Source organism: Leptidea sinapis, chromosome 10, assembly GCF_905404315.1.
Source record: "Leptidea sinapis chromosome 10, ilLepSina1.1, whole genome shotgun sequence".
Taxonomy (NCBI): Eukaryota; Metazoa; Arthropoda; class Insecta; order Lepidoptera; family Pieridae; genus Leptidea; species Leptidea sinapis.
The window spans coordinates 15,681,099-15,709,046 of NC_066274.1; the positions used below are offsets into that span (position 1 = coordinate 15,681,099).

The window sequence follows — 27,948 nt, forward strand, 5'->3', positions numbered from 1 at the left end:
ATTAGTAGTGAATAACGAGAATTGTAAGCATATAAACTGTTTTTCACGAAATAATTTTGAAAATATTGGCTTTGTTACATAGATCGCGGGCTGGCAGCCGTGAACTCATATCGCTCAAGGTCGCTGGCATTTAGTGTCGCCTTAATTAAACCTAATATAAGATACAGACATGTAAGCAGTTATTGAATTCCATATCTTTTCCAGATTGATAAAACAAGCGCATAATATGTTCAAAGACCTGAGCAATCTAAAATACGCAACATGGTGTAGGTGCTATATTCATTTCTTAAGATTAAATCTTTTGTTTTCAGACAGCATTTTGAATTCTTTGCTTCACTGCTTTGGTGGCAAAATATAGAAGACTTACACAAATAAAACTGAAAACAAAATATAACGAACGAGGCGTGACTCGAACCCACGGCCTCTCGCATTCCGTGCGAGTGCTCTTTCCAACTGAGCCAACCGTTCGAGTGACGTATCGTTTATACAATCTTGTATGCTTTATTCAACTCTCAGGTCGTGGCATAAAACAAATTGTTTAGATTTGCAAGAGCGACATCTCAAGTCAATTTCCTAATATGCAAATATTGGTTGAGCAGGTCATCAACTGTAAATGAAGCCACAACCAGAGAGTTGAACAAAGCATACAAGATTTTATCAACGATACGTCACTCGAACGGTTGGCTCAGTTGCAAGGAGCGCTCGCACGGAACGCGACAGGTCGGGGGTTCGAGTCCCGCATCGTTCATAAAATTTTGTTTTCAGTTTTACTTGTGTAATTAATCCCAGAAGTTAGTGTTATCATATAAAAACAAAACAAATTGATTAAAGAAGGCTTCATTGTAAACATCGACAGCCTAGCACACAAATATTTGACTTATACAAAGCGGATGAAGAGTTTCAAAACTTGCATTTGGTTCTAAACTTTACACTTTGTTTATTTGTCACTGCACTCCATTTTAACCAGGCTAGCGAAACTCTCTAAGAAACAAGCGATTCACTCGATTGTATGAAACGTGCAGTCATTGATAGATTGACAGATGGCGGCTATAATCTTGTAAAAAACAGTGATAACAACAGTTCGCTTTCAAACTTAGCCGTATTATATTTCGTAGCCAATCGCCATACTGTAATTACAACTATTTCAAACTTATGTCAAATCACGGCACGTTTCATACTAAACTAAATTTCAGTTTTTACTTAGGCAGCCCCGCCTCTTATTACGTAGTATTTACATCTTCTTTGATTGTGACATTACAAGAATATTTAGGTTTAAACAGTTTTTTTCTCAAAAAGAACAAAAGTTTCACAATATAAAAGAAAGCATAAATTTTATAGTTACGTTGACTTTAAACAATAATAAATTCAAAACACGCTATGTCCAAAGGTAACAATGTATATATTGTGATTGACAGTGCTTTTTTAATTTAGATTTAAATTATGGATACGATTTTTCCTCAAATATATCTTTCGGCAAGTCATTATCTAGTAGCGCTCCCTTAAACTGTATAGTTTTTGTACTATAATTTGTCCTAGCTTTAGTTAATTGTAGTTTATGTTTATTTCGGGTACCATGACAGATACTAACTGACAGACTAACTGATCATCAACTCTGAGGGTTTGAGTGGCTAAGATACTACTACATCAAATAAATAAATAATATCCGGACGACCGAGCCTTGCTCGGATTTTGAAGAATGTACAAAACTTGAACAAAAAAAGACTAATAGGACATCTGGATTCGAACCGGAGTCTTCTGTTTTCCGAATCACCCAATGTCCCATCTGAGCAATTATAGTCCTGTATAAAGTGCGAAATGTACTTTTGTATTCTAATGTTATTAAAGCTGTTTCTCATTAAAACACGGATAAAACTATTTTTTTTTAAATTGAAACCAGCTAGATCGATTTATCGCCCCCGAAATCCCCTGTATACTAAATTTTATGAAAATTGTTGGAGCCGTTTCCGAATTTTAGATTATACATACAGGATGGTTTTTTGAGAAAGGCGGTGATGGCCACATCGGAAATTACGATACTTAGAGAAAAGTCGCGAAAGGAGTCATGCCCTCGATTTATAAAAAACCAATAATGGACATAAAATTTCTTGAACTTTTTACGGAAACCGACCCGAATGATTTTTGAAAAAAAATACATCCTGTATTAATGGATCAATGGACTCTGTTTCTGATAAAGATACAAGAATTGTTCGTTTAAAGATATAAAATAAGAGTACATGTAAATGAGCGTGTTATCAAAATTTTACCTCGAAGATGATAAATCATTAGAATTCGAAAGTTTGAACAACAGTTACTGAATTTTCATGGAATAACCTACAGTTAAATGTGGTCGGTAAAGTTTAAACAAGGCCATTATAGCAACGTGCATGTCATGTCACGTGACGTGTCAAATGGACGTCGGCGTAAGATTAATGAAGTTTTCGAAAATATTAAAACCAACATTTAGGTCATTTAATAATCCACCGGAATGAATAACATTTATGCTGCAGAATTAGTTGACATAAATAATTTAAATTTTCTACGTAACAGGGAAACTAATCTAAAAAAGTATTGATACCAAAATCATGATATATAATTTGGTATTGTAGCTTAAAATTTATTCTCCACATCCAAAGTACCAGAACATCCAATATCACCTTAATTTAAATAATGCATAATGTGATACTACGTACCTTGCCTAATGTACCTCGGTGTGTATATATGAATGTATTTTTTTAAAATAAGAGACGAGACGAGTTGGACGTTCAGGTGATCGTAATTGACACGCCCTGCCCTAATGGACAGGGCGTCTACTGATTACAATGCAGTGCCGCTCAGGCTTCTTGAAAAACCCCAAAAATTCTGAGCGGCACTACAACTGCTCTCGTCACCTTGAGACATAAGATGTTAAGTCTCATTTGCCCAGTAATTTCACTAGCTACGGCGCCAGCCCGAAACACAGTAATGCTTGCACATTACTGCTTCACTGAAGAAATAGGCGCCGTTGTGGTTACCATAATCTAGCCGGCATCCTGTGCAAAGAAGCCTCCCACTATCTTGGACAAGACGAAAATCATGTCTAACGCCCATGTTGCACCTACTCCTGTTACAGTTGGGAACTGTTCTCTCGAAATTTTTGACGACTACGACTACCTTGGACAAATAATCCATTTAGGCAGGTCCAATTTCGAGAAAGAGGTCAATCGTCGAATCCAACTCGGATGAGCAGCGTTCGGGAAGCTCCGTAAAATCTTCACGTCCAAAATACCATAGTGTCTGAATCTGAAAACTACGGTTATTAGCCAGTGTGTGTTGCCAGTGATGACAAACGGAACTCAGACGTGGTAGCTGACTATGGGCCTTATGAGGAAGCTCATTGTCGCTCAGAGGGCAACGGACAGGGTTATGCTTGGAGTTAATCTTCGAAATATAGCCCAGATGGTTGCGAAAGTGAAGTGGTAGTGGGCAGGACACATAGCTCGACGGACAGATGGCTGTTGGGTACAGTAAAGTCATCGAATGGCGACCACGTACCGGAAGACGAAGTGTTGGTAGGCTCCCCACAAGATGGACCAACCATCTGGTCAAAGATGATAATGATGTATCTAATAAATTCGGAAATCCATGAGCCATCATCATTAAATCATTAATATGAAGACAGTGGTCGAGGAAGTACACTATACTCCCCAGAAATATCAATGCAAACTACAAGTGCATCCTAACGAATTGACTGCAAACTTAACAATGAGGTGCTACGACAAATGCCTGAAGCAAAAATGCATTCTGTAAATTGTGAGGATGTTCAATAACATGAAAACGTAGATGTTCTGATTGAAACATACACTTGTCCTGGTAACAATAATCCTTATCACATTTGCTTCCAGTTACGAGACGGATTGCAGATAAACGAATAATGTTATGTAGCTACATAGGCACATAAGTGAATTTGCTAGTGAACTGTCATAACCATATTGTTAACACCAGGAACGTAAGTCTTTTATGGGGCACTGTATCTGCTTTTAAAATGTCTTATGTTGCGCCCGTTCCTCTCAGGTCTGAGGAGTACCTTTTGGAATGGGTGGTAGTTTTTGACTTTCAATAAGTGATTTTATATCCCATTTTTTGTAAAATATTTGAATTTAAATAACAAAAAAATACGAATAGATAGCTAAAGCAATAATTAAGTCGATATAATAAGTGGAAACTGTCGATTATTTTTGCTGCGTGCTTACCTGAAAAAGCTAGGATGTTTGTTTATATTTTAATCGGCAGCTCCCATCGGGATCTATCGATTGCCATAAAATATAAGTATGACAAAGTCATAAAGAATATATAAGGTCTTATAATACGGAAATAATATAAATTATGAATGGCCTTCCGTACTATTACAGCTTACTAACCGAGTCGCAAGAAGTTGTAAGTTTACAAAACTTATAAAATAAATAATATTTTCTCGGCTTATACTCATTCAATAACGAAATCAAACACCATATGAACAAGTGAAGCGGTGTTCGAAACTGAAAAGAATGGCATCAGTACGTTTGTGGCTTCAGGAGATAAAATCTTTGTAAGGTCAGGTCACAGAAAAATCATAAATCATAAGTACCATTTACAAAAGGACGACAAAATTTCGTAAAATGTGTTCTTGGCTGACCTGTACTCGACGATAGGGATACTCCTGCCAAATTTCAAGTCTCTGGGCGTGATGATATATATATAAGTTATAGGTGTTGGCTTGGTTCTTTAGCGACCGCTCTCTATTTCCGATCTAATAAAATTTAAAAAACAGCTTTTATTTCATCCGTCAATCGTTCCCGATATAATTCATTTAGAATAGAAGACGCCTATCACATTCCTACAAATATCAATCTGTCATCTCATAAATGGATTGAAACAATATCACCAAAACGTGTCAAAGTTCGAAATGCCAAAAGTAGGAAATTGATTAAAACATTAATCTCGGGTTGCCAATATAGGCGTAGATAGGAGATGGACACTAGATTCGCTGTCAGCGTATGTAAATGAGATAGCAATAGTCTGTGACGTGTGTTATGTTTCATGATATCGTTCTAGACGATTTTTACAACTTAGTAGACAACAGCGTCCCATATTTTTTAAATAACTGAATTCGTATCACTCAATTACGTATTAGAAATCAGAATTTATTCAATAAGAATTTAAAATAAATAGTGTTTTACCACGGCAGCCATTGTTTGTCGGAAGCCGATTACTGAGTCCAAAAACAAAAAAATCGCATACGCGAAAGGGATAATTGTAGTGTATCTCGCTTACTCTCAATGCGAATCTAATTTATGTGTCTCTGTCACATTATTATTATTATCTTAGTGACGCATGTATTGTTAATCTTATATCTACAAATATAGGATATCGATTGAATAAACAAAGAGTAGGTGCACAGCGAACCCATTGAATAGGCATGAAGACAGATGTTGTATTCTCTACTATATTATTATAATAATAGTAATTCCTAACTAACTAGTTAAATATAACATTCTTTCCTTTAGAACAAAATTACAAATGGCTCGGAAAGTGAAGGCTATGTACTGCATTGCTTATTCATACCTCCAAGTTCCAGGGCATTCTTCAAAAAGCGTGCATGTATATTGAATAAGTTAATACGTTACATTGTAACCCGTTCATTCATGTTCAACAATGACGGTATTTCTAAAATAAATTGTAAACTAAATAATTTGTTATGTTTTTAAAGTTATAACCCTCACTTCTAGGATTAATACACAAATAAAACTTGAAAAACAAAATTTTATCAACGATGCGGGATTCGAACCCACCCACCCAAACTTTTCTAAACATAACAAATTATTTAGATATACAAGAGCGACATCTCAAGTCAATTTCCTAATATGCAAATATTGGGATTGAGCTAGATGTCAACTGTAAAGTAGATCCTGTAGATGAAGCCACAACCTGAGAGTTGAACAAAGCATACAATATTTTATGACGATACGTCACTCGAACGGTTAGCTCAGTTGGTTAGAGCACTGGCACGGAACGCCAGAGGTCGTGGTTTGAGTCCCGCATCGTTCATAAAATTTTGTTTATCAAATTTTATTTGTATATAAATTGTAAACTTAGTGTTAATACACAAGATCATGTTTCTATGCAGTAAATATAATAGGTATTATTGGTTTCAAGCCAACTCGCGAAGAAATTTAATATCCACTTAAAAATATTTCTTATCATATTTGTATTGATAATTTAAAGTCGTGAAAATGATTGTTTATTCAACTATACTATCTCAAACTTTCATGCTTAAAATTTTAATTGAAGCATTCTTATTTTACTTCAATAATTGAAATAAGAGTGCTGCCGCCGTGATTATGTTATGAAGTGGCGTAAGTTATGAAGTAGAATTATGCTTAGAAACAGAAATATTAGTTGCTAATTTGTTATGTTATGGTTGTTAACTTACACTTCTATAATTGTTAGTTAACAATTTTTACTACACTAGTACGTAGTAATAAAGTAAGTAGTATAAACTCATTTGCAAAAAAACGGTATATATTTTTCCGTCCCTTTAGAAAATACAATACCAAAAGAGGTTTTAATCATTTGAGAATATTACTGGCACAGTTATGAAGTGTTGTGGTGCATAAAAAAAATTATTCCAAATTCAAATTTGAGACATAGTCAGACTTTAACAAAAATTGCAGTTAATTGCGTATCGTGGCGGGAATCGATGATAGTTCGTATTAACTCTAAACCATGTCTACATAATTATTATCGGATTATCCTATTTCCTTGATTATTTTAAGAGTTGATACCATTCTTTAGTGGTTTCTAAGATGGTTGATAGAACGACAACAGGGAGCAAAATTATAGCGCTACTTGAAGAAGGATGTAGTCAATGTTATGAGAGGCAAAATGTGAATCATTAACCGTCCAGAGGACTTGGCAACGATATCAACACTGGTTCAGACAGTAGAAGGCCTGGGTTTAAAAGAAAAGTATGCACAGAAGCTCGAGATAAAGTCTTCTTGGTGAACCAGTTCGACCTTAAAAAAGACTCTAGAGGACGTGAGAAGTGTGCAAACCAGCTTATGGACTGGCAGGATGAAATTTTCGCTGCCAATATTCACGCCGCCGTCCAGACCCTGCGTTAAATTACTCTGTGAGCACAGAGTTGCTAGACTTAGCTTCAATCGAAATTGTGCGACGTGGACTCAAGAGGACTGGGGTAGAGTATTATTCTCGGATGAAGCCTGAATATCACTACATGGTTGACACTACCGCCGTCGGCGAGTACTGCTAAGGGCAAGGGGAACGTTTCGCAGAAGTTTGCTTTGAAGATATAACCCCTTATGGTGGAAGCTCAGTTATTTTTTTGGCAGCGATTAATGAATTGGACCGTACGACGTTAATCTTCATAGAAAACGGTATTTTGAATGCAGACCAGTACATATCAGAGGTACTAATTCCTTAGGTACAACCCGCATTAACCGTTCTTGGAGAGGATTTGATTTTTATGGACGATAACGCTCGGGCTCATCGTTCATCGATGTGTTAACGTATATTGAAGAGGAAGGTATTCGTTGTTTGGATTGGCCAGCTCGAAGTCCCGACCTCAATCCCATAGAGCACATTTGAGATGTTCTAAAATGAAGAACATCAGGGAGCTAAGAAATGCAATAGCTGTGCAGTGGGAGCGTATTCCGCAAGAAACATTTAAGAATAGCATCGATAGCATGCCCAGACGAATACAAGCTGTCATTTTAGCAAAAGGGAGCATTCCATATCAAACATTTACTTTTTATTTTTTTGTTAAAAAGCTTAAGTTTTTTACCTTTTTATATAATTAACAGATACCCAACTAGTTGTTTAGACTTTGGGATAATTTTTTATTTAATTTCATCGAAATGTTATGACGAAATTGACAGAAACTACTTTTTGCTTATTTATTTAAAGTATTATGATGATACAAACTACATAGAATTATGAAATAATCCGAAAATGCCAATGAAACAGGTTATTTACCTAGCTGATTTTTTTTACAAAAGATTGTAAGTATATTTTTATTGCATTTTCTAAAGAATAAAATTGTCATATTATGGTATTTTTGGTATTATGGTATTTTTGGTCATTTATGGGATATAGGTAAAAGGCTGACTCTGTTCCAAATTTTTGCGCCCGATACAATGATCTCTGGACTTGACTGCTTGAGGAGAACACACTCGCTGTTTTTATAAAACCATGTAAATTCCAGCTTTTAATATACATTAAAAACAAGTACAACGATCCACAGTGAGAATCCACGGGCTTATTTTATTTAACTTCTTTCATAAACTTTTTTTAAATTTGTCTCGAACTCGCTTTATTATCATTCAGCCTCACAGCATATTATTTGTTCGTTCAATGTCCGTGATTGATCTCTTTGGTGATTAAAACTTTTACTAACTATATTCACATTCCAAATCCAAATCCCTAGGGATTAAAAAGAAATTTAAGGCCACGTTGACAGGAACTCAACTAGCTCTTTTTGAATAAATGGGCAAAATTTAAAATTTATGAATTATAAAAACAAGCAAATATAACATTTGCTATTTTATTTATTTTACCTAGTCTTGCCATAAATACTGAAACAAAGAAAATACTATAGCAATTAACATTTATTACTTTTACAGTGTGTTAGTTTAATACATAAGTTATAAAATATAAGAACGCTCTCTTTCGTACCGAAAGTTTTAGGGACTACAAATTATCATAAATCTAGACTACAGGGACTAGACGACAGCCAGTCTTCAGCTTTGATGAATTCTGAAACATCCGTTTCCAACTGAGACTGTGTAGACCGAGCTTTATGTCCCGTCGCCGAGTTTTGCTGGAAGGTCCATTCTTGGTTTTTGAACATGATGTTGTTAGGGGGCTTCAATACCTTCTCAAGAATGGTATCTTGATACACTTGTGCCGATGTTTTGTTACCTTTTTCATAAAGGTATGGCTCAGTCACTCCTTCATAGCTAATACCCCACCAAACCATCACTGAAGTCGGATAGTGCCCACGTTGCACTCTGTCGACTAATTGAAAAGCTTCTTTAGAGATTTGAGCACAAATACGGTCATTTTGTTTGTTAAAATGTTGCTTAATTGTAAAAATTTTTCATCCGTAAACCTAATTTTTCTGTAACCTCCCTTTGCGTACCTCTTCAGTACTTATTTCAATATTACCACCATATTCTTTTTTAAACTATCAGTTAATGACCAGTACGTCTCTTATAAGCTGCAAGTCCTAAGTCATCTCTTAAAATACGCGACATGTTTCCAGGTGCTGTCTTCATCTCCCGAGATAAAATCTTTTGTTTTCGGACAGGATTTATTCTAACTCTTTCTCTTACTGCTTTGACCACCTTTTTCGTACGAACACTACGTAGATGGCCAGATCTTTTTCTGTCACAAACTCCTCTGTTTATCGGTCTCATTGTACTTATTAATAGCCCGGTACACAAAGATTTTACTAATAAAAAGCGTATGGAGCTATCCCTACGTAAATCGCAACTATTTAAATAAGATATCGTAGCCAATTTTTTGTAATAACTTGCTCTTAAAGAAACCAAGGCTTTTTACTATCCAATTTAGCAGAGAGGTATCGAGGTGAGCAAGCAGCATATTTTTTTTTTTGTTTAAGGTAACCCTACCAAGGGTTTACACTATGTGAGTACGCAGGAACTGAGTGCACTCGTACAAGTTATATAGGACAATTACTGATTAGTTGCTGTGAAGGATAGCAGTAGAAATGAATAGGTTAACAGAATAACATAATCATAAAAGAGAAAGAATATGAAAAATTTTAGATTTACTGAAGAATGTGTCAGCTGGGTGCTAAAATCATTTTCACCCCGATTCTCATCAGGCCCATAGTTAGCGACCACGTCTGCGTACCGTAAGTCTTCTGGAGAAACTGAAGCACCGCCCAGGGGTATGCTCGGAGTTTCCTTGCGAGATCGAATCAGAAATGAGGAGATCCGTAGGAGAACCATATACATAGCCTAAATGATTGCAAATTAAATTGGCAGTGAGCAGGGCGCATAGCTCGACGTACAGATGGCCGCTGAAGCAGTAAAGTCCTCGAATCGCGACCATGTACCGGAAGACGCAGTGTTGGTAGGCCCCCCACGAGATGGGCCAACGATCTGGTCGAGATTGCCGGAATACGTTGGATGAGGGCAGCGCAGGATTGATCGTCGTGGAGACCTTTTGGGGAGGCCTTTGTCCAGCAGTAGACTTTTTACGGCTCATGATGATGATGATCTCAATTCAATGTTTATCAGAATGAGATCGAAAAATAACAACCAAAAATACAGAAAACAGATACACATTTGAGAATGTAATTCCTGCTAAAACTACTATACACATTTGAGAAAGTAATACCTGCTAGAACTACTGTACACATTTGAGAAAGAAATACCTGCTAGAACTATTGTACACATTTGAGAAAGAAATACCTGCTACTCTCGTTTAAATTCGCTCGAATTGGATATCATTGCAGGAGTGAGCCCGGTTTACGTGTTTACATTATACGAGTAGTCATCCGAGTGCATTTGCTCAGAAGTAACTCGGAAAGTTTAACATTCCAAGATAAATTTCACTCAATCATATAAATATAACCATTTCATTACAATTATAATACTAGCAGACCACTAATACTTATTTTACTACTTTATGAAAGATATATTAAATGTATATTACTAGGCACATCTATTTGTGTTATTAAATTATTGTTCAGAAGTTTTTATTAACTAGACATTTGATGATAGTATTTTCCACTTTTTAATTGAAACCAATGAAAGCCCGCTATGTTTTTATTTATTTATCATGGACTAGCTGCCCGGACAGACTTCATTCTGTCAAAAGTTAATAGTAAAAATTTATTTAATATATCGTAATTTCTCAGTGATCCCCTTATTTATCTATCAACAATAAACGACGACTGCAATACTTTATTGGTCCATTGTGTACTTTTAAAGATCTAAGCATACATAGTGACAGACAATGGGAAGCGACTTTGTTTTATAGTATATAGACATAGTGAAAAATAAATTTTCTATTTTGTAGACTGCAATACTTTATAAACTTTATGATACTCATTATAATGCTTTCCCGGCCGGTACCGCCGCAACCGCTAAGTTTATACCTTTGAATCACTATCTATTTAAAAAATTCATTGCATAGTTTTGAAGATCTAAGCATATATAGGGACAGACAGCGGAAAGCGCTTTATACTATGTAGTGACTCCCATTCATCATCAGCCGGAAAACGTCTACTCCTAGACAAAGGCCTCCTTCGAAAATTTCCACGACGATCGGTCCTGCGCTGCCCTCGTCCAACGTATTTCGGCAATCTTAACCAGATCGTCGGTCTATCTTGTGGGGGGCCTACCATTCCCATTAAGACAACCATAATACATTATTTTCATTTCATACTCTCTTGCTCTAAAAACGATAGCGCTGCATAATACTATGTTCCACAGTTGATTGCTGACATCAACGTGCAGTTGGCCCTATTCCGAGACCTTCTGATACACATCGGTCAGCCAACCGACTGTCCCGAGCTTCGGGAACGAGTGCGCCGCTTACGAAGAACGTGCGTCGAAGCGACCAAACAAACTTGTCAATTAGTGCTTCCTACGTGTAAAAAGTACGTATAGTAATAATTTATATTACGAGTATGTCCACTACACCATCATGTTCACGAAGCATCCTTACACAAACACTGAATTCAATCTCTAAAGGTCGATGCATCCAATATAGAACAATTTATATTTATACAATTTATATTTTACAATTTATACGTTAATTCTTTATTACTTTTTATGAAATATTTGGTATTAAAAAAGCTTTTAACACAATTCATGGATGCAGCACCTCACAAACTAATTTGTTTTGTATATTAAAGCCATTGTAAAATATTCTATTAATTGACAAAAGTGGCCGTTGAGTATCTTGTATGTTCTTCTTACGTGCTCTACTTGTCGGGTTGTTGTACGGGTCACTTGGCCCGCAATGTGGAGGACCGCCACACATCCAGATGGTCTGGCGCACCCCAGTATCAGCTCGATCCATTTGACCACGTGCAACGCAGAGCAGCTCAAATTGTCGGGGACACAGTGCTCTGGGAACGGCTGGATCACTTGGCGCTGCGTAGAGACATCGCTTCGTTGTGTGTCCTCTACCGTATTTATCATGGAGAGTGTTTCAAAGAGCTGTTTCACTTGATTACTGCCGCCAAACTCCACCTTTGCACGACACCCCACAAATTATTATATCATCCCCACCACTAAGATGTGTGGAGTTTGTCCACAGTGCGGTTTTCAAGGAACTTTCTTCCACGTACAACCAAGCTGTGGATTGAGCTTCCTTGTGCAGTGTTTCCAGGACGTTACCGCATGGGTACTCCTGTTATTCCTCTAGTGTTGCAAGAGAATGTAGGCGGTGGTGATCACTTAACACCGGGTGACCTTTACGCTCGTTTTCCTCCTTTTCCATAAAAAAATAAACAAAAAACAACGAACTTCAAAAACACTATTCCAAAACATTAGATGATATGCACTAAAAAGTATAAAAATAATTGTGTATTTTTATACAATATAATTAATTAATCTAATTCTAGTTACGATTATTGTTATTTTTGAAATCGGTGTCCTTCCGCCGCGACCTGCCGTCACCTCTAGCCTCCTCACGTCGCACGTCCGACTGAAGCACAACTCAGCTATAACTATATTTGTATATTACAAACCTATCTTGGATGACACCGACTCCAAAAATTACAATAATTTGTTAAAAAAAAATATTTTTTTATTTTTAGTGAATTTGAAGAACACTAACTAAATTTGTCTAAATATCTGAAGATATACCAAATTTTTCAATGCAGCAATGAACGTAAGCTCTTTGCAATTTAACTACAAACACTTAGTTCTGCCGCAGATCGAACCCTTACTGTAAGTCGTTAAGGAGTCCCATTGATCACCATATTCGACTATGACAATTGAATGAATGAATAAAAAAAAACTTAATAGCATAAAAAGATTCGGCCGAGTATCGTTAATTTGCTCCTAAGAATTAAAGAGTTCAGTAACTTTGTCATGGATTCCATAATCAGCGATATTGATATCGCGTTTGGTTCGGTTCTTCGTAAATTTATCATCCACATACGCTTAGCAAATTTAAGACTTTTATGGTTTTCTCTTGGATGTCGTTGTCAGATATTGACCAAATTACAATGAACCACATGAGAAGCACCAGTTTTCAAATTACAAAAGAATTATCAAAATCGGTTCACCTGTCGAAAGTTTTGAGGTAAAAAACATAAAAAAATACATACCGACGAATTGAGAGCTAAGAACCTTTTTTTGGAGTCGGTTAAAAAGTAAATAAATTTAAACAATTTAAATTATTCTTTTATTAACGTTGCTTTCTTGTATACTAAATAGTTTGCCCACAATTTTTTCATACAAACGATCTCGAATACTTTCTCTTTGGTTTATAACCATGGATATATTTTTCTTGCAGACAATATAAAAATTATAATTATTTGTATCTGTCTGTTTTGATTTAATAGTGCTACTTCAAAGTAGTGATTACTTCAAACAATGCTTAAATCGGCTTAATCATATAAGCAGCAAACAAACAGAAAAATTTAAACAATCCAATGTTAATATAGGTAATATTCCCGTTCAGTTTTCAAAATATTGTACAATTTAAAAAACATTGCGTGCGTACGAAGTACGCATTTCCGAAGTGAAACCTGCATGGTGCATCAACCTCTAAACTGCATATGAATTCCTGGTACGTGTTGCTAGGATGACACATGATTTCAACTGCTATGAAAGACATTCCTACCCCCACTAATATATATAATAATATGTTCTCCTGGTGTCTATGTAGTAATACGTCGTGCGCTTTGAGTCAGAATATATTAAGGTATACTCGCGCCATACTTAAGACAATCTCTTCTTTAACTATGATAGCCTGGTACCAAAACATTGTATTATGCTTCCTATCTCATTATCTCCCATAATATGAATTGATGTGACTTCTCTTTTTACTGTCGCTTTTTTGTTTCATCGACTTTCAAATTACAACGATGATAAAGAAGTTTTCACTTCAATAGTATGCATATTTCTGTCTCATTCTTTGCCGGCTTCATCCTACACATTTTTGTAATTGTGTCTCTTACCTGTCGTTTTTTCCGTTGCATCCAGTAGGAAATCACAACGATTTAAAAAAGTTTCACTTCAGTAAAATACGTCTTTTAAAGGATCAAAACGCGTGTAATTATAACTGTATTATTATATAAAGTATTTTAGGTAAAATTAAAATTGTTACTAGTTTATTTATTTAACCCAACGGTCCTCCTAAAAATATTAAAGTGTGTACCACTCGCGTCAATCAAAGAACATACTATTGTACAATTGGTTATGGATTGGACCTAGGGGAGAACGAAACCCTGATTTATGAGTTTTTCTTTGAGACTCGGGATTGTAGATGGAGCTATAGTTGTCCTTGTAACATTTATCTTTATTGCGCGACATAAATATTTAACTAAAATAATGAAAGCGAAACCTTCATTAGCATCACTATGATTTGAAAGTCGATGAAACGAAAAAGCGAGACGGTAAAAACACAGACACATAAATTCATAAGATTTAATGTGGCAGAAAATGAGATAGGAAGCATTATACAGTGTTTTGTTACCAGGCGATCATACTTGAAGAAGAGATTGTCTTATGTATGACGCGAATATACCTTAATATATTCTGACGTTACTACATAGACACTAGGAGAACATAAATATGGTAGCGGTGATAGTAATGTCTTTCAAAGCGGTTGAAATAATGTGTCATCCTAGCAGCATGTACCAGGACTTCATATGCAGTTTAGAGGTTCACGCACAATGCGGGTTCACTTCTGACATGTGTACTTTGTATACGCGCAATTTTTTTGATCTACAACCGGCCTAATTAATCCATATACATTATTTTATTACTTCAATATTACATTATTAAGTTAGTTGTAGTATTATCAGTAACTAAGTACGTAACTGAATTATTCACGATAATTTGAACTAATATGATTATGCTACACCGTAAGTTACCTACATTACATTAGCTTAGCTGCCAGTACAAAGTTTGAGTTTAATCAAAACTTGGTATAAACGTCATTTGATTGTCATATTGAAAAATTCTAATTCAATAAAAAATTCAGATCATAGTTATTTTTCGGTCAATACTCAATTGTTTTAACCAAACAAAATCACAAATACAATGAGATTTATAATTAAATCTCTCTCAATATTCGGAATTCATGTTCACACAATTCAAATCTCATGATTTTTATAATTCTTTCCCAATTATAATCGTGGTAAATATATATTATCGTTCGTTTGACTATTCGAGTACTATGTTACAAGCAACATACATTATTTATTTGATTTTAATAATTTTATAATGAATATATTATATATTTCATAAAGATTTTACTGAAATACCTTATAGAATTGTTTAAATTGTAGCATATAATTGTTCAAGAAATAATATTAATAAAAGTATTTTTTCAATAAAACACTTTCTAGAGGATTATATATTAAACGCGTGTAATTGTAACATTAGATTTTGCGTAAAAATTACATTTTTATTATTATTTTAGTTAACCCAACGTTTCGAGACTTTTCGTGATCACGTTTTAAGGGGGACTTAAGTGTTTTTTTACTAATCTGGTAGTTACAAAGGACCTCTAAGGAATCGTGGTAGTGTGATGACGCTGATTACTAAGGGTAGACGAACGTTGCGAAGGCTAATTCGCAATTTCAGGAAACACTGAGTAAGGAAATTTTAATTTGAATTATGACTATTGTTCTCATTTATACTTATTACATAGAGTATTTACTCTTCTTCATTGCCTTAACTAATCATTACAGTGACATCAAATTTATGACATTTTTCAGTAAATCGTAATCTTGAAGTGCGTAAAATTAACGTACAAAATCCATTATATACATACATACAAGCGTAGTTAATACATTAAAACGCGTATAAAAATACTGAAACGGTCAATTCTTAAATATTTCTTGTAAAAAGTATAATAATATTATTTAATATGTGTTTATCTATTTATGAAATTCGATGCATCCTTAGCAAAGAGTGTGAAGAACATTAAAATTTTTGACAAAGTACTAAAAGGGTTTTTTTTTTAAAACGAGGACAAAGGCCGCCCACATTATCTTACAAACACCAGAGGAATCGCAGGAGCGTTGCCGGCCTTTAAGGAAGGTGTATGAGCTTGTTTGGAAGGTACCCGTGTCGTATCATTCCGAAAACACCGCACAAGGAAGCTCATTCCACAGCTTTGTAGTACGTGAAAGAAAGCTCCTTGAAAACCGCACTGTGGAGGGCCGCCACACATCAAGATGGTGGGGATGATATCCTAATTAGTGGCGTGTCGTACGAAGGTGAAATTCGGTGGCAGGAATCACATGAAATAGCTCTTTGGAACACTCCCCTTGATAAATGCGGTAGAAGACACAAAATGAAGCGATGTCTCTACGCAACGCCAAGTGATCCAGCAGTTCACCGACCACTGGGTCACCGACAATTCGAGTTGTTCTGCGTTGCACGCGGTCAGATGGATCGAGCTTATACTGGGGTGCGCCAGACCAGAGATGACAGCAATACTCCATATGTGACCGGACCTTGTTGCGCCGAGTTTGCGCCGAGCGCTCGTTGTGTACGGTTTACTTAATTGTACGGTGGTACTTATTTTATTTACCTAGTTTGAAAAATCTGTTTTTTGGTTGCTTCGTGTTGAAATAAATATTGGTAAGGTACATATTATTTGTAGTTGATTTCTTGTAGGTATTAGTATGTAATTAATGTAATTGTTACTTTCTATAGATATTAATAATTGTATGTAGGTATAGAATTTAATGTTAAGATTATATTTGTTTTGTAAAAAACTGAAATAAGGCGTAAACTAAGATAGTGCATTGAGGTCAAACCTCTGTGGTTTTTACAATGTAACTTATTTGTTCACATTTTGTAAACTATGTATTTAGATAAATAATAAAAAAAAACTGCGCTTTGTAGAGCGCTAAAATGTGGGCCGGCTTGAAGTATTGCCGTGCTCTATTTATGACTCCCATTTTCTTCGAAGCCTATTTGGCTTTTGCTTTTTTTTCTTGATGTAGATTTTGATGCTCCCATTAGCTAATCATTCCATAGTTTTTTCCTATGGTCAGACATACTAAAGTATCAATTCTGAAAAAAGCGCTATCGAGTATAACAGAATTTTTTGTTAAATTCCATTGTTTTAATATATTTTAGGGGGACATGATATAATCGAAATTTTTAATAAATAGTCAATTATGATACAATGGTGGAAGGTAACAATCTCGTCAAAATGAAACCCGTGACATTAAAAACCCTTGCTTTCGGCTCGAGGTTGTTAATGTCAGCTCGTTTGCAATACGCTACACACCCGTGTATCACACGACATTATTAATACAGTTGTGTAATAGTTATTTATGCAACTGTTGTGTAATAAGGTGTATTAAAACACGAATGTGGATTTATCTCACGAGGCGAAGCCGAGTGTGATAATAGTATCACATGAGTGTTTTAATACCTAATTATCAACAGTTGCATACAAGACTTTATCTACACCCAAAATATAAATCCTCTAAAAGATTCTGAAACAGTTAGCTTACTGCTAACATTAAAACAGCTAGTCCTAGTACTAACCTTATATCATCCATTACTGATTATATACAAATAAACTAAGTATTAATGCAAGAATTATTTATTTTAGTAGTAATTTACATTTTGTATAGTGCAATAATTAAAATTCACTTGAATATTATGTTCTTCTAGAAATTAATCGCTCATTTTTTGTAAACAAAACAATAAAAATATCGAAGAAAAATGGCGGGGATTCGAATGACCTATTTTTTTTTACGGCGCGCGACGTTCTGGTGATGTGGAACGTGCGTAAACCAAAATTTTCTTTTTTTGAAATTCATACAGATGCCACGCATCGAGCAATAAGAATGTGGCTCTCTGTTAAAACTCTTTGAGCATGAAGGGAATGAAAAAAAATAGGAGTGTTGTTATGAAATTCAGTACAACATTAAAACACTCTTTTGGATGATGTAATGGTTATTAGAACATTAGGTGTTTTAATGTTGGCAATAAGCTAACTGTTTCAGAATCTTTAATAGAGTATTTAAAGAATGGGTGTAACATAAAATAGTAAAAACAACCCAAAGAATGAAATGATATGTATATTTTAACATACTTTCAGAATATGGCGTGTTTTTACTACTGAACTTTTTTTTTTCAACGCGACGCAACGAGGCAACGGACTCGTACGCGTATATATCGTATTTATCACTACACTAGCTGACCCGGAATACGTTGTTTTGCCATTTAAATTATTTTTAGAGTTAGACTGTTTCTTGGACATTGTAACATTACTTTATTTTTCTAAAATAACAGAATTTTTCTAAAATATACGTAGCCTAAGTTACTCCTTATTACATCAGCTACCTGACACTAAAAGTCCCTACAAAATCGGTCCAGCCATTTCAGAGATTAGTCGGAACAAACAGACAGACAGACAGACAAAAATTGTAAAAAATGTTATTTTGGTGTATGTACCATATATATATTCATATACACAGACAGACAAAAATTGTAAAAAATGTTATTTTGGTGTATGTACCATATATATATTCATATACATGTAGTAAAAAAACGGTTGATTCAATATTACAAACAGACACTTCAATTTTATTTATATGTATGTATAGATATTATAAAGCGAAGTCCTCCGGCGCCTATGTGTTTGATCGCGACAAGCTCAAAAACTATTACACCGATTTTAATGCTGTTCTCACCAATGGATAGCGTAGAGGTTTTAGTGTATAATTTGTTAAGTTTTTGTTTGAATATTTGTATACATTAACGATATTTGTTGGAGGTGTCGGAAAATACTAAGCCGTCTGGAGCGTTCAACGAAAACGTTGTGTAAACCCTTTGAGATATAACACAATTATGTATGGTGGATTTGTGTATCATAAAAAGGTCTTCAGACAAGTTCGCGACGGCATAATATGTCTATAACCTAAGGATAACATGCTATATCCATTTTAATAATTTAAAAAATTGTCAATTATAAAGCGGTAATGTAGAATGTGTTTACACAAATATTATTTATTATCATTTTATTACTATATAATATTATAAAATCATTCAGAAATACGTTTTTGTTTGATTTTTTAACTCATAAGCTTTGATAACACATTTTCGATGACTTTAGACTACATTATTCCCGAATACTTACATCAATTTTTCTATTGACAGATAATCGTCTGGCAAAAGCAACGTAATAATACGATGATTGCTTCATGATAAACTACATAAATAACATTTGAAAACCCCAATATTTGCATATTAGGAAATTGACTTGAGATGTCGCTCTTGTAAATCTTAGCAATTTGTTATGTTATTGGGGTTGAGCAGGTTATCAATATTTAAAGTAGACTTTATAGATGAAGCCACAACCTGAGAATTGAACTAAGCATACAAGATTTTATGACGATACGTCACCCGAACGGTTAGCTCAGTTGGGAGAGCACACGCATGGAACGCGAGAGCTCATGGGTTCGAGTCCCGCATCGTTCATATAATTTTGTTTTCAAATTTTATTTATGTATTAATCCCAGACGTGAGGGTTTTCACTTTAAAAAAAAACAAAAAACAGTAATCAGTTACAACAGGTAAATGATAAAAGGTGATTGTTAGCATATCAAACGATAAAGTGCCCTCACAAACAGCGTCGAAGGAAGGTAATTAGCATTGTAAAAGTTTCCAATCCCAAATGGTTTCCGTAAGCGCGGTAAACCACGAAACTAATAAATCAGGTATCTTTTGTTGGGTTTCGGGGGATTGTTGGGGCGATAATTTGTTCGGTTTGTAATTTTGTTGGATGTTAAACAGATATGTATTTATTAAAATAGTTAACGAGGTCTCTTCGAAAAGTAGACTTTATAGTTAAATGTAAACTTTAAATCAATGCGTAGGTATGTTACCGGTAACCTATATAATGTGGAATTCTATACAATAAATTCTTCATAATAGCTTTAGGGGTAAATGTATACACTTTTATAATAAAGTCCCAGCCCCTGTTCAGACATTATCTATAAATAAATTTAAATATTTTATTAAAAAATGGCTCTGTCGTAAATCCTATTACTCCACAGTTGAATTTCTAAGTGATCGGACACTCTGGGACTAGATTATGATTATTTTCTAACAATAACAGTGACACTACAATATTGTATATTTTTATTAAAAAGAGCGCAAACAAAAATACTGGATGAATTTCTTGCGCCACTTCTTTTCTTTCAGAGCGCCATTTGTTTCCGAAACGATAGTAGTATCTAGTTTACTAGAAATGACATCAAATATAATTCTATAGTAACCAATTTTGAGAACATAAATACCTCTTATGCCATTTGCCTTTAATAAGGAATACATATCCAGTCTCTCCGTATGCCAGTATATTTGATCCTATTTAGTACCATGCGAATAATCTCCCATTCAGAAATGATATTTTTTTAGTAATTTATGATAAAAAACAAATTTTACAGGAGGTTTCAAAGCATTAAAAACCACTGAGGTTTCTACAATTGCTAAATTTAGTCTACACCAACATTGTTAAATTAACAAAAGAAAAAAAAATATTCACAATCATTAGAAACTTAGCTATACAGATAATACTTATAATTTTACAAATACAAGAAAAAGTACTTGATACTAATAATAGTTGAGCACGATAAGTTGATCGGTGTTCAGTCAAGTCTTAAAAAGTATTATTGCTTATGTTATCTAACAAAGCGCTAGCTTGTTTAATAACAAAAGCATTGACGTTCGTTTTTATAAACAAGCCGAAACGCTTCAAAAGCAATAAATTTTATTGTAACCCAAGCCCGTTGACCTTGGCGTCGGTAACGCGCGGCGGCTTAATAATGCCATGGGCGCCACGCGCTTTGTGGCAGCTTAGCCACTGACGGGTTACTTGGCAGTTTATTAATCAGTTTAGGTTTTGTCCATTGCTGTTTCTGACAGATGAGATCTTTCTACTTCCAGCGCTTCGATTGCTATTTTTGCCAACATCAGAAGATGTAAAAGGCCGTACCTCTCATTACATAAGACATAACCAAGATATGCTTTTTTTAAAGTCAAAGTCAAATAAACTTTTTTCAATTGGGCTTAAGCAAAGCGCTTTTGAATCGTCATAATAAATATTTCTTTTAAATAACTGCATCTACCGTATCTTCGGAAAAAGTAGAGCTCGTGAGAAGAACATACGAGAAACTCAACGGCCACTATTTTAATAATATTTTATAATAAATACATAACAAATTATTTTGTAAGGTACTTCATCCAGTAAATAAATCATGTTTACACTTAAAAGCTTTTTAAATTTCAAATATTTCATAAAAAATGATAAACAATAAATTGTAAAATATAAATTATTGTATATTGTATCTATCAACCTTTAGAGCTTGAATTCAATGTTCATGTAAGGATCCTTCGTGAACATGGTGGTTATGATTATTGTCGTAATTAGTAATCGCATCAATATTTACATAGCTATAGCCGGTAATATATCTGAAAGACACAAGTTATGTACTTAAGTCGTAAATTATGAACTCTTTGAAATTATGTCAGTGTTTGGGAAAATTTTGAACCAAAAGACACCAAGAAATAATAATTGTTAATAAAATCAAGTTCATTTCAGCTTATTATTCTTTTTTTTTATTATTACGGAGATAGAATATTAAAAAAGAGAAGCCTATATATATTCAATAGTTTACCAGCAGATATACGAGTAAGACACGAACCTAATAAAATAAAGTTTAAAAATATGTTAAAAAAACATTATACAGACAATCTTGACACATTATACATCAACATTTAAATAATAAGAGTCCTTAGTAATGTTAAATAATTTTAAGTAAAAATTTTCACCTCCACGTTCATAAAAAAACTTCATAACTTTACATATATTTAAGTTAATAAAGGTTATAATTAAGATTGCAATGATCCCACAGACAAACCATCAAGATGGTTTTGTGTGACCATTTTATTTTTAGTTTTAGCTGTTATAAATAAATAAATAAAATAAATAATAAGTATAAATTATAGGACAATATATTGAAAGGTACACACACGACCGCTCTGTTCAATATGTCACACAACTGACTAAAAGATTTAATTATCACTTAGTATTAATTTTTGCACAAATAAAATTTGAAAAACAAAATTTTATGAACGATGCGGGATTCGAACCCACGACCTGCGGCGTTCCGTACCGGTGCTCTAACCAACTGAGCTAACCGTTCGAGTACTGCCTCGTTACAAAATTCTGTTTGCTTTGTTCAACTCTCAGGTTGTGGCTTCATCTACAGGATCTACTTTACAGTTGATAACCTGCTCAACCCCAATATTTGCATATTAGGAAATTGACTTGAGATGTCGCTCTTGTAAATCTAAACAATATGTTATGTTTTTAAAGTGATGAACGTCACTTCTAGGATTAATACACAAATAAAATTTGAAAAACAAAATTTTATGAACGATGCGGGATTCGAACCCACGAACTCCGCCGTTCCGTGCCGGTGCTCTAACCAACTGAGCTAACCATTCGAGTACCGCCTCGTTACAAAATTCTGTTTGCTTTGTTCAACTCTCACTTAATTTTTGGATTAAATTTTGTCTTTGTTTTGTCCACTCTATGCACTGACCTCTATTATACTGGACTGACGGCTGTCAAATTGCTTTTGTCCCTGTTTGTTATTCGCCATTTTGGCGCTGTCGGCCATGTACCGAGAGTCTGCGGTACTAAAACTAGTGATGACAACCTCAGCAAACATCGATGGATGGTGGGATACTATTTAAAAAAAAATGTGTACTTTAAAACGTTGATTCTTGAAGTATAAATAACACGGAAAACGAAAGAAAATAATTCAAAATGCCAAAACTACTTGATAGTATTGTTCATTCCTTCGCAGCCATTTGTATTATACGTCAAAATTAGTTCTCTGGACGCTCGCTAGTGGCGCTTCAAATAGGCACAAAAATTGCTGTCATTCATATGGAACAGCCTGTCCAGTGGTATCTGTTCAGGTCAGTGACTCTATGTCTTAAATATGTTTTTATCTCCTTACACTATTTCAATTCCAACTTTTTTCACTTGTTTTACGCTGTATACTCGTAAAACAATACTAACTAACAACGTTAAATTAAATGAACTCAATAAAGGTACTTTAACCGTAACCACAGAAAAAATCTCAAAATCAATTAAAATTTTCAAACAAACAAATTATATATTAAAAAAACAAAATTTTAATCAGCCTTACGTAGGCGTTACACACCTACGAGGCCGCTACGGCGATGTGGGACGTGTAGTACCTACGCTAGCGCGTGGCGACTACATTACTTACAGGTTGCTCCGAAATGATATTATGGAAAATTGATTTATTTCGATGAATTATATATTCTCTTATTTTAACTAACGGTAAAGAATTATTATTATTATTATTATTATCGTCATTGTAGCGAGAAATTTAAAAATTTGAAAAAAATTCACTTGTAATATTATAATTGTTCTTTTTTGTTGCATATAGAACGAGTGGTGAACGCGACGGCTGTGCTGAACAGCCACAATTGGTGCTATTATACTTCATGTCTCAACAGCTACTTCGGGAGCTTGCCAAGTGTCACAGACTCGTGCAGCTCATGCCAATAGATATGAGCTCTTATTACGGTAAGCTTTTTATCCCAATACTTTGATAGCCTCCTTATTATTACTAGCAACTACTCGCGACTTTGCTCGTGTGATATTCCTTTATTTTTTTATTGCTCCAACAGGATGAGCACCAATACAATTTCAATATTTTTTTATGAAAATAAGGGACGAGATGAGCAGTACGTTTAGCTGGTGCCAATTGATACGCCCTACCCATTACAATACTGTGCCGCTCAGAAAAACCTTAAGAAATTCTTGAAAAACCCAAAAATTCTGAGCGGCACTGCAATTGCGCTCGTCACCTAGAGACATAAGATGATAATTCTCATATGCCCAGTAATTTCGATAGCTACGGCGCCCTCCAGACCAAAACACGGTAATGTTTACAGATTACTGCTTCACGGCAGAAATACGCCGTTGTGGTACCCATAATCAAGCCGGCTTCCTGTGCAAAGGAGTCCACTGGCTCTCACAATAACTAACTTAGATATATTTTAGATGTCACCCCAATAAGTGGAAATCATTATGTTTGAGCAACTTAATATTAAAACATTATAAACTAAACAAGAGATTAATTGAAATGGATGAAAAATACAAATAAAGCATGCAAATACAGGGTTCTAGGTTCCGAATATGATTTTGTCCCATTTGGTGTCGAGACCCTTGGTCCGTGAGGTCCGAGCACTATAAGGCTTTTTAAGGAAAAAGCAAAAAGGTTAATCGACATCACAGGAGACCGTAGAGCTGGCAGCTACCTCGGACAAAGAATTAGTCTAGCTATTCAAAGGGGGAACGCTGCCAGTATCTTAAGAACCTTGCCTGAAGGGACTCCGTCTAATTATATATTTTAGTTGTTAAATTATACTTTTTAAGGTTTTTAGTTTTAGGTTCATTGTTCTACTATATTTTTTTTTATCTCTGTATAAATAAATGCATTAACATTGTAATTGAAAAGTATACTCGTATAATAACATCGATAATAGGTTTATTCTAGAATATACAAAATTGAACAAAATTAGCATTACAGTTGCCGTAGAACAGCGGTTATCACTTATGCTTTTTGTGCAGAAGGTCCCAGGTTCGAGCCTGGGGTGCATCTTGATGTGTTTTATCACGTTTTTTTAATTTTTATTATTATGACAAGCAGTTTTATTTAGTTTCACCTGTCCCGTTGTCTGTCTGTAATCAAATCTTGCAAGTTAAAGTTTACTCACTTCCCGTTTGCTTTTTTTAAAATTAATTTACCAAAAACAAAAATACTGCATAAATAAAATAAATAAATAATTATAATTGCATAAGTTGATAAAAAATGCTATGCAATAGCTTTACCGCGGCAGTCCCCGAGTGCCACACGTCTTTTTATTTGTTTGATGGCAAAACCTCACAGTGAGGCAGCATCTGCTAATTTACAGATCTTCATCATTATTGATAACGAAGGACCTCACAAGCTCAGACGGCTTTTGAAACCTTCTTTCGCATCTTACCCTGTTGGCTCTAATTGACTTTTTTGATTTGTTATGTACATATATATATAGTAATACACAATGCTTTCACAAAGCTTTTTCAAATTCAATTTAATTATAATAGGCCTTGTAATGTTGTTCATTTATTTTTTACGATACATTTTTTTTAAATAAGGTCCTCAGAGTATTACCGCAGAGGCATAAATGACCTTCCCGTTAAATATATATATATATATACCTACTAACTGGATTTAATACTTCAATTAAATCAATATATTAATTGACCTACCAAAAACAATTTTGCATTTATCAGTACAAATCGGCAATTATTATCAATCATACTTTAACATCTTATATATTAGTTTGCACCGCATACTCTTTTGTTTATTTTGTAAGTATTACCTCTTGCTGTTAAGCAACGCATAACAACAGGCCAGGTTTATTACTTTAGTGTGCATGACAGCTGTTTCTTACACTCGCAATACGACAGTTACTCTGTTTTATTGTTCACAGCTGTCACTGTCTATCTAAAACGTATAGATTGTCTAAGATACATAACCCATATTTTATATTATAATATAGTTATTAGAACCAACGATTATTTAGATTAAAAACATGAAAATTCCTTAAATTCGAATAGGTTAAGTTGCAGACCCAATGCGAAAATGCACAAACAATTTTTTATTCAAAATAATATATTGGAAACTGTAAAAATATTAAAGTCAACAACTATAGCGACGCCATCTTGAATAATTTAAAATATCAGTCAAGTATCTCGCTTTGTGATATTACACAGGAACCACAAAGTAAGCACGATAATTAAGTTAATTTAACTTATTTATTTTGGTTAATTAGTATAATGAGCTACTGGAAATAGGTCACAGGAAAATACGTCATGTGAAAGTCGATTGTGCTTGAAAACTGTAACAAAATTGTACAAATTGGCTCGAGCGTGTATCTGACAGCGGATGTCTGCTGTGACGCTGTCATCAATTGTCATTCGAAACAGACGTCTTATAACCGCGCATTTTAATTGCGTACACCATCATTTATAGGTCTAGACAGAGCCTCTTGCTGTAAGGCAACAGATGAAAACAGCCCATGTTTAATAATTAAGTGTGCATGACAAGCTACGTCTTACGCTCGCGATACGTCAATTTGGTTTTATTTGCGTGCGTTACAGAAAATAGAGGTTAACTGTTTGCCGCTATTTTTTCGACGTGTTCACAGCTGTCACAGTCAGGATATAGTAATATCCTATATCTATAATATATCATAACGTATAAATTATATAAGTTAAAAATATTCAATGCACGGTTTTACCTTTTTTTGTTATGACTTACCGTCCTTCCAATTTAACATCCCTGACCACAAATATTAAAATAAAAGTGTTTTTAGAATATCCTACACACATTTGAGTGAAGATGTAGATCACAACTATAATTAAAATTAACATTTCCATGCTCTGTAGTACTTAAATAAAAATAATAAATATACAAAAAATAATGAAGTTTATTTCCTGTAGAAAACCGCGCCGGTCCATCCAACTTTGGCAACGTGATAAGCCAGATACTGCTTTGTAAGCAGATCACACCAGATTTCAATCAGGAGGAGCTGTGCAGCATCGCCAAAGACACTCAGGAGATCACCAGAATATTTAGCGACATCCAGGAGTACCTTCCGCAGCATGAAAGTTTAAATCAATTAGGTAAGTAGCAGTTACATAATATGTGAAACACTGAACATGTAACTTAGATTAAGGATTGGTCTCCGCTGCGCTCCAGCTAGATACCGGACTACCTAAGAACAATGGCTTTTTATTACGGCAACTATGAGACATCTTTCTAATTAAAAACACATTAATAAAACATACGCTTAGTGTTAATTTACATTGAAATTAATAAAACACAAAATACTTACTGATGATATGTGACCCCAGTGTCTTTCTTATTTCTTGTAGTATTATTTTTACAAAGTAATACTACGCAACCCAGCATTTTATCTTCAATTATTACCAAAGTTTAACAGAACATGTGGAACGTCAACGTCATACATTGTTCGAGACTGGCTCGAGTATGCCCACTTGGGCGTACCTAATGTTGGAGCACAGCGGAGACCAATCCTTAATAAAGGTGACTAATGAAATAAAATTATAATGAGTTTTGGAAGTTATACTTCTTTTGGCGCGTTTGGGAAAAATTATTATCAGACTGAATTTTAACGATGCGCGCGCACACCGTCACGCAAATTCGACAACCTGACGTTAGCTGGTTATATTAATTACAGTATTGTTCTTTCGACATTAATAAAATAGCACGAGGATAATTTTTTAAGGTATTATCTTACGTTATAGAAGTGTAACTTTTGCGTGCGTACTTATATTTTTTAATTTATTTATCACTAGTGGACCCAACAGATGTTGTCCTGTACACACGTCTTAAATTTGAAAAATCGATCCAGCCGTTAGAAGGAGTTCACTAATATACACATAAGCAAGAGAATTATATTATAGGGACGGATTTGAGAATCTAAACCAATCTCAAATTCACTGAAACAAACAAAAAAAATCATCAAAATCGGTCCAGCCGTTTAGGATGTAGTTTAATTGTGAATCTAAACCATTATCGAATCCACCTGAAGACACACA

At 34.6% G+C, this 27,948-nt stretch overlaps 1 protein-coding gene across 1 annotated transcript in view; it reads left to right on the top strand.

Annotated features, from left to right (window-relative positions):
• The window catches only part of LOC126966353 (uncharacterized), a 56,599-nt gene that overhangs the window by 22,637 nt on the left and 6,014 nt on the right, over window positions 1-27,948 (top strand). The window contains exons 2-4 of the mRNA XM_050810351.1: window positions 11,502-11,668; window positions 23,717-23,856; window positions 26,827-27,009. Coding sequence (XP_050666308.1) covers window positions 11,502-11,668; window positions 23,717-23,856; window positions 26,827-27,009 — 490 coding nt within the window. The remainder of the gene's footprint in view (window positions 1-11,501; window positions 11,669-23,716; window positions 23,857-26,826; window positions 27,010-27,948) is intronic.